The sequence below is a fragment of the Octopus sinensis genome, linkage group LG9 (genome assembly GCF_006345805.1).
Source record: "Octopus sinensis linkage group LG9, ASM634580v1, whole genome shotgun sequence".
Taxonomy (NCBI): Eukaryota; Metazoa; Mollusca; class Cephalopoda; order Octopoda; family Octopodidae; genus Octopus; species Octopus sinensis.
In genome coordinates, this window is record NC_043005.1 from 93,685,733 (window position 1) to 93,696,938 (window position 11,206).

At 34.7% G+C, this 11,206-nt stretch overlaps 1 protein-coding gene across 1 annotated transcript in view; it reads right to left on the reverse strand.

The window, feature by feature from the left end:
• The window catches only part of LOC115215580 (splicing factor 3B subunit 1), a 52,032-nt gene extending 47,112 nt beyond the window's left edge, over nucleotides 1–4,920 (reverse strand). Inside the window, exon 1 of the mRNA XM_029784786.2 lies at nucleotides 4,771–4,920. Within this exon, the coding sequence (XP_029640646.1) occupies nucleotides 4,771–4,792 (22 nt within the window). The 5' untranslated portion in view covers nucleotides 4,793–4,920. The remainder of the gene's footprint in view (nucleotides 1–4,770) is intronic.
• Between the last annotated feature and the right edge of the window lie 6,286 nt (nucleotides 4,921–11,206).

Consider the following 11,206-nt stretch of genomic DNA (forward strand, 5'->3'; position numbering starts at 1 on the left):
TAGGCTTGATATTTTGATGATGTTATTGATTATATTTAGAATGACATCATAGGGTAGGTGTGAGAGGCTAGAGCTGGCCAGTTTGAACATAAAACAAGGTAGAATATTTGGGCCGGGTAAGGGGGTTGGTTCAAATGTTAAAAGTAATGAAAGGGGAACGGAAGGTGGAACACAGAGGAAAATGGAGAAAATGATAACAAGATTCACAGGCAAATACTTAAAATTTTAGTGCTGAGGTGGAAATTCAGTTAAGATGATAACAGTTTGCAGTGATATGACAAATATGTCCAACCAATACCACCAGGTAAAAGAAACAAAACACTGATGAGGACGATTTACAAATTCTATCATCCATTCATGCTCATATGACTCTACTTCCAGTCAATGAGCACTGAATTGGTGAAAAGTTGCAAATGAACAATGTCTTAATTAATAACACTTTCCATAGTCTTTAATTAAAACGTATATCAAAACAGAGCCAATGAACTAAATAAAATCAATCAGTTAAAATAATGTTTGTTAAACATATCAGACAAAACATAATTTACACTTTGGGAGCAGTGGGAAAAAAAGAAAAAAAACCTCTCTGAAAGTAACCATGCAGTCTGTAAGGTTTCCCCTAGTATCTCTGTCGATTGATTCTAAACATGACCACTGAAATATACTATGTCCAAGTAAACTACAGCGTTTTCTAGATTTCATTTCCTAAGCATGTAAAGCCACAGAACCGAGTTCAATTACTCATTCAGTCATGAAACATTAAGCAAATGTGTAAAGGCTGTTGCATCTCAGATTAGATACTTCCCATGTTTTAGATATTATTCCATCTGATCTACACTAATCAAAGCCCACAAGCTCCAGAATGCTGGGAACTCCTACTTTTAGAAGCACATGCTTTATTATGTTGACCTTGTGTGTTTTGGCAACCAACAACCTTTGAATCTGCAAGATAAATATTGGTGTCCAATAATAAGAGTACCAGATATGCACCATACACATTCATAATATCCTCCTGGTCAGCCCTTGTCACTCTGTCCCCACTCACTTCTACTCGTATTTTGAGGGTCCACCTTAACAGCTCATCATCATTATTCTTGTTTCTTTTCACTTCTACTTGATCACTCCAACCCTCTCTTCTAAAATAGAGTAATTATGTAGCTTCCCTACAGCAAAAACCCTGTTTTGCTTCAGCCCCCTTCTCTCATACTTTTTTTACTCACCAAATGTAAAACTATCCTCATGAAGTTCATAGTGTTGCAAGCTGCAAGCTGGTGGCCACTGTTATAAGGTTGGCTTTATGAAGGGCAACCAATCAAAGAAACCATGCTAGAGCGAACAATAGAGCAAAATGCAGTCTTTGGGCCCATCCTGTCAAACCCACACAAGCATGCAATGTGGACATTATATAAAGAAGAGGAAGAAGAAGAAAAACCTAAGCAAATTGCAAAATGTATGCCCAATTCTTCAGGATTGATGCGATTTCAAATGGATGATCAATGAAAAGCATTGACCAATGTCCCCAGTCCTGGAGATTTGGCAGTGAATGTTCAATTCTTATCTTACTGAGCAGAATCGAGAACAAGTAAATTGGCCATTTCTCTGCTAGCAACATCATTTTGCAATCTCAGTTGATTCCACTTTGAAGTAGGCCTATGTGCCAAAGTCCACTGATTGCATGTTCTCCATGTATTGGCATGATGACTCATCTGTCATGGGAGTCAAAAGGAGAATGACCAAGGCATAGAGAGAAGATAAAAAGCATGACAAAAATACCTTATTAATATTTCCTCCTAAGTTCTATATACTCTGAGAACGCATTAAAGCCTTTTTCAGGGCTACTTTATTTGGAATTCTTACTATCGGGTAACTAATTTCATGTTATTACATAACTGACTTCACAATTTGGGTATTCATAACTTATTGGGAATTCCTAGAAACAAGAAGATTTGTAAGACAGTTCGGTATTCTCTGTAAATGCACGAAAAAAGTTTTAAGGGTTACATACTTTGTATTGTTGTTATTGGATTAGCGAAACAATTATGAGAATGGAACCAAGGGATAAGCCCCGCTTTCCCGAGAATAACCGGCTACGTCAGCTAGTTACTGAATGTGTAACTGGAAACAGGGATGTTACTTTTAGCCCCATTAACTTCAAGAGCAAGTTTCATTATACCAGTTGGTATAATGTTGGAAGTCGGTTGAAAAATAGAATTATGCCTTGTAGAACTAAAAGCATTTTTTTTTTACCTCCAACTTCGTAATGACCTTTGTTAACAAACTAGTGAAAACATTGATACACTGTGAACAGCAGCCTCAAAATCTAGAGGAATATACATTTCCATTGAGTGAGAAGAAAAGATTTGAAAGAGACCCAAGAACAGAGAGCCACTTCCGCAGCAAAATGACAGTAGACAATGCCAACGATAATGGGGTAGGTATACTGTAAGACTTACTTCAGGTATGAAGCTGGGCACAGAGAAGAAATCTGAGGGAATACTTTGAGGATGACATTGATAAATTTAGTGACTGAACGAATGAGTTTCTGCTTCACTGCATTTTAGAAATGAAATATAGAAGTGTAAAGTGCAACTGCCAATGTTGAAACCAAAATTGTACGAGAATGAAAGAATTGTCACGTAGCCTTCATTTTCATTCAATGAGATGCGTTTGATGTCGTTTGAGAGAAAGCACGTTTACAGCTGTGAAGTCAAATGAAAGAAACTGCACCTTTCATATAAGATTCCTGAAGCTTGCTATTGACGGTTGATTTAAGGTTTTTGCTCTTCGTATCTGAGATACGCTATAGGATCAATGGCTGAATCGTCAGGCTGTAAGTTGAAAAATGGCGAATCTAGTCTGTGTTTGTTACAGATGACTGATCATTAGATTTGTTTCGTAATGCTACGAGGACATAAACAGGCGTTGCCAAGCCCCAGTCTCTCGGCAGCATCAAAGAGAGTCCCGTCTAACAAGATAGCCAAGGTTTCTGTTAATGCAAACTAGCTAGCTTGGTTGAGGAAATTGACCACGATGCAAGAAAGAAAAGCTGGAATATTTTAAGTGGATCAGAAGCAGAAACAAAAGCCACTGACTAATTACAAAATCCCCATCGGTTACTTGGCTACGTTTGATGCCAACAAGAGAGAATAGAAAAATTGTCTGAACTAGTTTCGGCAGCACATATTCTTAGAACTGACAGTAATTTAGTTTTAACCAGACTAAACGTTTCCTGTAAACTGATTTTTTAATTATTTTTACCTCAGCTCTCATAAATAGATACCTCATAGCAATAAAAGTATTTTCTCAATAGATATGATCAACTAAACACACTAGAGAGTTAAATGGTCGAAAGATGTGGCCATTATGCGCGTACGTGAATCGAAAACAGCCATGTACAAACTGAAACAAAATGACGAGAAAGAAGTACAGCAGTAAATAATGTGAAGTGGGTTTCGTTCCAAGAAGACACAATCGAAACGGACAAGAAGAAAAGGATATTAAATCAGGGGAAATATTATCAATCTTTATAAAATACATCGATTTATATGTTTATACCAAATAAATATGCTCTACAAGGTAAACTGATTTCCTGTTATATTTTTTAAGTGCTGTCATGCCAATAAAACCAAATTCACTAAAAAGATGAGCCACATTAGATAATACAGCTAATACCATGACAGTGCCGATATTGGGGCAGAAAGATTGCCGATATTGGTCGCGGTAAATAATGATTGTATATCAAATATCAGCAGCTTTTAACGAATACACTAACTTCTATTGATAATCAAATATTATTAGCCACAATTAAAAAAAGAAAAAAAGGGTCCCTGCTAATTAAAATGTATTTGATCTGCCTTCCTAATTATCCTCTACTCTGTCAGTTATCGATCTAAAGATAAAAGGACTTGATTGTGTAGAACCGACGAAATATATAAATAAAATCCATCGATAATGAAGGCAACACTAGTTCAGTGTCTCCACGACCACCCACACGGTTTTTTTTTTCAATCCAAGACATCTAAGCAATATCTATTGATGAGTGCAACTTTCCAAGTTTCCATCATAATTGGCCACAATAAAAATTAAATGTTATAAGCACGCACGCACGCACACATTATACGAGTGTTGATAGACATATATACTAAAACTAAAAACCTAACTCCTCTTTACAAAACGAAAGGCCGTCCGTATGTAAGTGTTGTAATAAATGTGTTATGTTAATGTATTGTAAATGAAAAGAGGAAATATTACATACATATGTCTGAATGATGTAGTTAGGTGGCTCAAATATTAAAACTGTTAACACTTTCCTAGAATTGCTCGCAGAAAACGTCACAAATAAGAAAAAAAAGCATTTAGATTTACAACTCAATCGGAGAGCAGTTCAATAAGGATTGATGCAAAATATTATTAAGAATCGTCAAACACGCACAAAAGTGTGTAAACAATTATGTTCTTTGAAGCTGTGTATATAGAAAGCAATATTTCTGGCCAGAAAATGAGGGATCGATTTTGAATGGAGAAACCATCGCTAATTGATCCCCCATTTTGTGCCCGACACACAACATTACAACGCCATATTGTTATAAAGAACGACCACGCATTGCTTTTAAATCATCTCGAGAATCGATAATAATTTGCCATGTAACTCGAGTCATTATGTTGCAGTGTTTTACTGTTTGATATTTAAAAGCAAAAAAAGCATATATCAAAGCAAGAAAACAAACAGATTCATTAAATACGCAAAAACAATAACAAAATGTCACAAACCTTCCCGAGTAAATCCCTCCATTTTTGTTATTTTCAGTTCGCTTCGCCGTACTTCAAGGAAATGGACAACATAGCATTCAACTCGTGCAATATCACACACGCACAAAGAGACCTCCACCTGAACAACACTTAATTTAGTGAATTGAGTGTGTGTGATGTATGTATGTGTGTGAATATATATATATATATAATGAAAATACGGTTATTTTAAATTAATATATATAATACTATATATATATATATATATTAATAATTAGTAAGACGGATATTTTGTATGCGTGTATGTATGTAGGTAGATAAATATATATATATATATAGAGAGAGAGAGAGAGAGAGAGAAAACAATAATGATTTTTTTTTTTAATTATATAAACTTTTACTTTCCATTTTTAAATAACCAAATGAATTGTTAAAACTCCAAATAACGCAGTAGTAAACAGACTGCTGACACTTTGGATAAAATCCTTAGTCCATTTATTCCCTTCTTCGTTTATGTTGTCAGCGATTTCTCTCTAAGCACAAACCTTCTCCATAATTTTTGTAGTCGTGTCAGATGTGTTATGACTTGATTTATAGAGATATATATCGATCTGACACTGTAATTACTAATCGACCTAAACGCATAAAAGGTGATAACAAATTTTGCGTCTTTGTCGTAATGAAACAAATTTGATATGACTTCATACAATATTTGTTTAATTCGATGAGGAACGAGCGATATAAATATTAACTGTGTTATTGCTATTTGTATTTATAGAACCCACGAGGTAAACGGAGAGAAAATGACAACTGAAGTTAGTAAATAAGACATGGTTTGCATAAATATATATATGCACATAAAATATTCTATCGCATTATATCTATCTCAAAGGTTGGTCATTTTTTTAAAATTTTTAACCATGTACCTTACAATAAATATATTGCAACATCACAGGCAGTTTTTTTTTTTCCAAGTTAATGAACATGTAATGCCATTGTCATGCTACTATTATTTAATGCGTCTTTTCCGTTCTGAGTTCAAATCCCACTGTGTTCAAGTACCTTTCAACCTTGGAAGGGGCAAGTCAATAAAATAAAGTACTAATCAAGTACTTGCGTCGATGGTATCGATTAATCCCACCCACCCAAAAAATGCTACATTTGTACCTAAATTAGAAACTATTATTAGGTTACTGCTTGGTGGTATGCATCTTAGAATGCTGATCAAGACTATTAAAGGTACCAGTTAATATCAAAGGTTGGCTATTTAATTAAATAAAGCTGCTGGACGTCAAGGATCGTTTGTGACTTCGGTTCTACTTCCATAAATACAGCACAACACGGCATCATGTGATATGACAGAGGCTTGGCTGCGACACTTTGCTACAAAAGCAAGAGCGAAGTCACTTCTGAACAAATTATTTATTAGGAGCGGACATGATGAGTATTGGAAGAGTTTTCTGTAATGGTGGGGGGGGGGCTGAAACTTGAAAAGTACATTTTTAGGAGTATAACATCAAGTGATAATGTCATCAGTTCGTCCACAACAGAAACAATAGTGTTCCTTGGACCATTTTAAATCCTTTTCACTTCCAGAAATGAACCTTCTCCATTGTTGTCAGTTGACAAGATATATATATATATATATATTCTTTTACTTGTCTCAGTCATTTGACTGTGTCTATATATATATGTAAATATATATATAGCATATATGTATATATATGAAACGAATACATTTATATATAGCATATATATATGCTATATATATATATATATATATATATACACCGTCCAACCCATGCACAACGGACGTTTAATGATGATATATATATATATATATATATAAATGTATATGTATAGATAGATAGAGATACATCACCCGTAAAAAAGAGAGGTAATATTCTGGGAAGGAAGGAATGGGAACAGGGTACATATGAGGGATTGGATGAAAGTTTAATAGGTCAGAAGAACAGCAGCCATTATAGAAACAATAGAAAAGACAGAAGACAACAATGCCTGCAGGACAAAGACTGGAGTGGGTCTGTTAGTGGTTAAATACGATAAGTCAAGTTGCCCTTCTCTTGATGCAGTCAAAGATATCTGTGTATTTAACAGTTGCACCATCCCAGATGTTGGGGCAGTACTCCATTGAGGGCCTTATTTGAGTTTATACAATGTCAGTAATTGTTGAGGGCTGAAATATTTTCTGATTCTGAAGAGAAGGGCCAGTGTTTGAGATGCAGTCTTAGCTATGTTAAGAAAATGCTTTCACCAGGAGAGACACCCAGTAATAGTGAAGCTTAGCATTTGGGGTAACCTTGAGGGCTCTAGCTAAGTACCACTCAAGCTTTATGCTTGAGAGTGCAGCAGTGTTTTCTTGATGTGATTAATGCTAGGTTTTTTTTAGCATGGTTAAGACAAGTTTGGCATAGATCAATCAAAGAATACTCTTAAGGTCTCCATTCATGGAATCAATGTAGGTTTGGTGTGTGATGTTTAGGGTTGTATGGGGATGATGCATGGTTAGGGAAAGCTAGAAAGGAATGAAGAGCAGAGTCTTCAGAACAGGAGTGGACATTATTGGACGTGGTAACAAGTAGGCCATTGATGCATGGAAGGAAGTAAGTTGGGGAGAGTACCAAAACCCAAGAGAACATTAGAGTTGATTGAGAGCAAAGCAGAAAGAGTTCAGTCAATATATGTTGCAATGGTGTAATAAGATAGGAAGCTACAGATGCAAAAGATGAGATGAGGGTGGAGGTCATGGATGGAAAGTTTTGACAGCTTTGTATGCAGGGGCAGTCAAAGGTTTTGTTGATATCTAGAGTAACAACAAAATTGTCTTCACAGAACTTGGAGAGTAGTTTCTGCAATGGACCTGGCTCTATGGAAAGCATAGGTGGCCAGTGAAGAGAAAGAAAAAGATTTCAGGTGTCATTGTTAATGGCTGTTTTCATTAGTAATGTGAGAAATAGAATAATAGTTGTCTGGGTCAGAGCGGGTGCTTCTCATTGGAGTCAGACACACTGAAGTGTGCCAAGAAAAGAAAGATAAATAAAAATTCACTAAATCTTAGATCAAAGAAAATATAATGGAGAGAAATTAAAGAAGAGATGAACGGAATGAGAAATTCAAAGGAAACAAACTAGAAATGTTCCAAATTTTCACTGACAGAATGTTAATAATTTATAGAAAACATATCCCTGAAAGAAATACAAAGATAAAATATCAAAATGAAAGAAACTCTTGTGAATTAAAAAGTCAATCAATATTGAAATAAAGAAAATTCTAGAAAATGTAAAACTTTAGTAATATGAATGATAAAGCAAGAACAATCAGTGAAACCAAAAGAGACTTGAAATTCCTCTATAAATATACCAACAGGACTATGAACACAAAATTGACGACTGGACAGAGAAAATCTCTTGTTAAATAAAGATGCCAAAATTGTAAATATTCTTAAATACCAGTTCAGCCCAACTTTTAATACATCAAAAATAAATACATTTGATCTTGAACGATTATATTTTTCAATGACAAAAATACAAGTTATCTAAAAGACATCATCATTCCTAAGGAAATGGTTACAATGCTTTGCCAATACATCATGTGAAACAAACTGTAAACACAAATTAGTAAAACCACTACAAATGATGTTTCAAAATTCACTTGGTACAGGAAGCTGTTCTAAGATCTCAAAATGAACATTATTCCAATTTTGTCAAAAACTGAGAAAAAACTCTTGCAGAAAATGATCAACCAATATTTCTTACAAGTTTGATCACAATGATTTTTGAAAGAGAACTCAGAAATATGTGGACCCATCAAGTCTGAAAGACAGATAACCAATATGGTCTTTGAAAAAAAAAAATTATTGCGTGTATTACTATGACAAGATTATTGCAATGTTATTAATCAGTTCGAATATGCTTGATGCATGTTCAGACCATGTCATATGGCCAGCTGGAGATGATGTCTCCTGGAGCTAAATTACAGCAACATTCATCCTAAACCAGGACTGCCATGTTATGTTGGCAAACAATCTTTACTCCTGAGATGACAAAGGAATGTTACAAATGAAGCAGTTGTTTCCTCCCACCACTCTCACTTTCTCTTCTCTACAACATTATCCTGGAAAAGTATAGGACAAGTTATTACACCTGGAAAAGTATAGGACAAGTTATTACACCTGGAAAAGTACAGGACGAGTTATTACACTTGGAAAAGTATAGGACAAGTTATTACACCTGGAAAAGTACAGGGCAAGTTATTACACCTGGAAAAGTATAGGACAAGCTAGTACTTCAAGTAAAGAATAAGAAACTTTTTACTTAAAATTTTGCAGCTAAAATTAAAATTTGAATATTAAAAATGATTTTATTATAGTTTACAAATAACACTATACTCATTAAGTACAATTTTGCTAATTTACTACCTTAAATACAGAAAAAAAGTGACTAATTAGACAAACTTACAAATTAGCTGAACAGTTTTGTACAATAAAGAGTGATAAATTAGAAGAACTGACATTCTTTGCTGCAATATTTTAAGTAAAAGGTTTCTTATTCTTTAGTTTACTAGAAGTAATAGCATGTCCTATACTTTTGCAGGTGTAATAACTTGTTCTGTATTTTTCCAGGTTTATAATCTTAAGAATATTACTTTTCATGCTTGCACATTTCCATGTAATAGATATATTGTCTCTTGAAACACGATTTTGTTTTTGTGATCTAACATTGCAAATGTCACTATCATAATTTAAACTTGCTAGCATGGAAAACGGACGTTAAACGATGATGATGATTTGTGTTGTACTTTACTTTTACAACATAAGGTTAAAGTGAAGACTTATACAGTGAAATGTTACTTTTCTTTTTTAAAATCTTTGATTTAAGTGGGATGGTAAGCATTAGGGCATCTATAGTATATCAGTAATAATCTGTTTAACCTAACTAATAATTAAGCTTAATTATTGTATGAAGTTTGTTTCAGTGAAAGAAGAAAAATAGTAAGTTTGCCGATTTGCTATTGCTACTTAATTTAATTTTTATTGCAATTTGTTTATAATGTATTGGATTTGGAAAAAATTTGAGTATTAGATCAACCTTAAACATACAGCTGTTCATAATAGTTGAAGTGAGTGGAGTTAGCTATTACAATGAACAACATAAATGTTTGTAGACGAGGAGAGAGAGATAAACTGCTCTGAAATTACAGAAAGCTATCTATGAGGCAATTTGTAGTCAGCCCCAAAATATATGAAGTCAACTCTTTGTGGTGACAGAAGTCTTTGGTTGTCTGCATAAATGTCTGGAACCGTCGGATTGCCAGAATGGAGGTAGGTGCATGTCACTCAGCTGCTTTCAACGTTCTGCAATTAACTGAGTGGCAAAATGGTCTTTTATAGGGTACAAGAACATTCTAAAAACTACATGCTACAGTTTCATGTGCTAATCGGTTGCTCAATAAACTGATCACATGAAACTGGTGTTTCACTCGTGGTGTCTAACCAGTTATCTCGCAGTCGAGGTTTCAAATCATCACTACAATGTCAAGATAATTCTTGTGGTTTGCAGTTGAATTAGTTGGTGTGTATATGGTGTGTGTCCCAAATGTATGCATGTTTTCAGCCATTAAAGCTCCAACCCCTGCATTACAAATTGTCACTGTACTTCTTGCCCAATGTCAATCAGTTGACTTTGTTTTTTTGAAATGCCTCTGCATTTCTAGCCTTTTTTTTTTGTGTATGACGTGATATGATGTGTGTGTGTGTTGATATATGACTGTAGAAGGCGGTGAGCTGGGAGAAACTTTAATACGCCGGGCGAAATGCTTTCATCTGTCTTTACGTTCTGAGTTCAAATCCTGCCGAGGTCAACTTTACTTTTCCGGGTCGATAAATTAAGTACCAGCTGCGTACAGAGGTCAATCTAATCGACTGGCCCCCTCCCCCAAAATTTCGGGTCTGATTGTAGATGGGTGGGGATTAGGTTCAGATGGAAGATTTGTAAACGGAACCCTTTACCCCTTCATTTTTTTTTTTACAGAATCCCATGTTTTAGGCTATATAGATTCCGATTCGGAAAAAAAAATTTTTTTAAATCACATCTTCAAAAATTCAACCCCATTTCTTCATTTTTTCACTTTTTCCGGAAATTGTTTTGGTGAAATACGTACAAAAACACAGAGATTATGATTCTGAAGAAAAATTATTTGTAAAATTTCAATTTTTCACCCACTCCCCCTTCAAGCAGGCTATTTACATTCTAGAAATAACAGCCAAATCTCACAAAACTGCGATAACATAATGAAAGAAATGTGTAAACAATCTACTCACCTTTCTGCAAAGATTTCTTTCAGAGTAATTTCCCGCAGTAATTTCACCACTGTGAAAAAAGGATTTCTACAGCGAGCACCCAACAGAAGCGCAGCAGCACTAGAAGCTGTTATAATT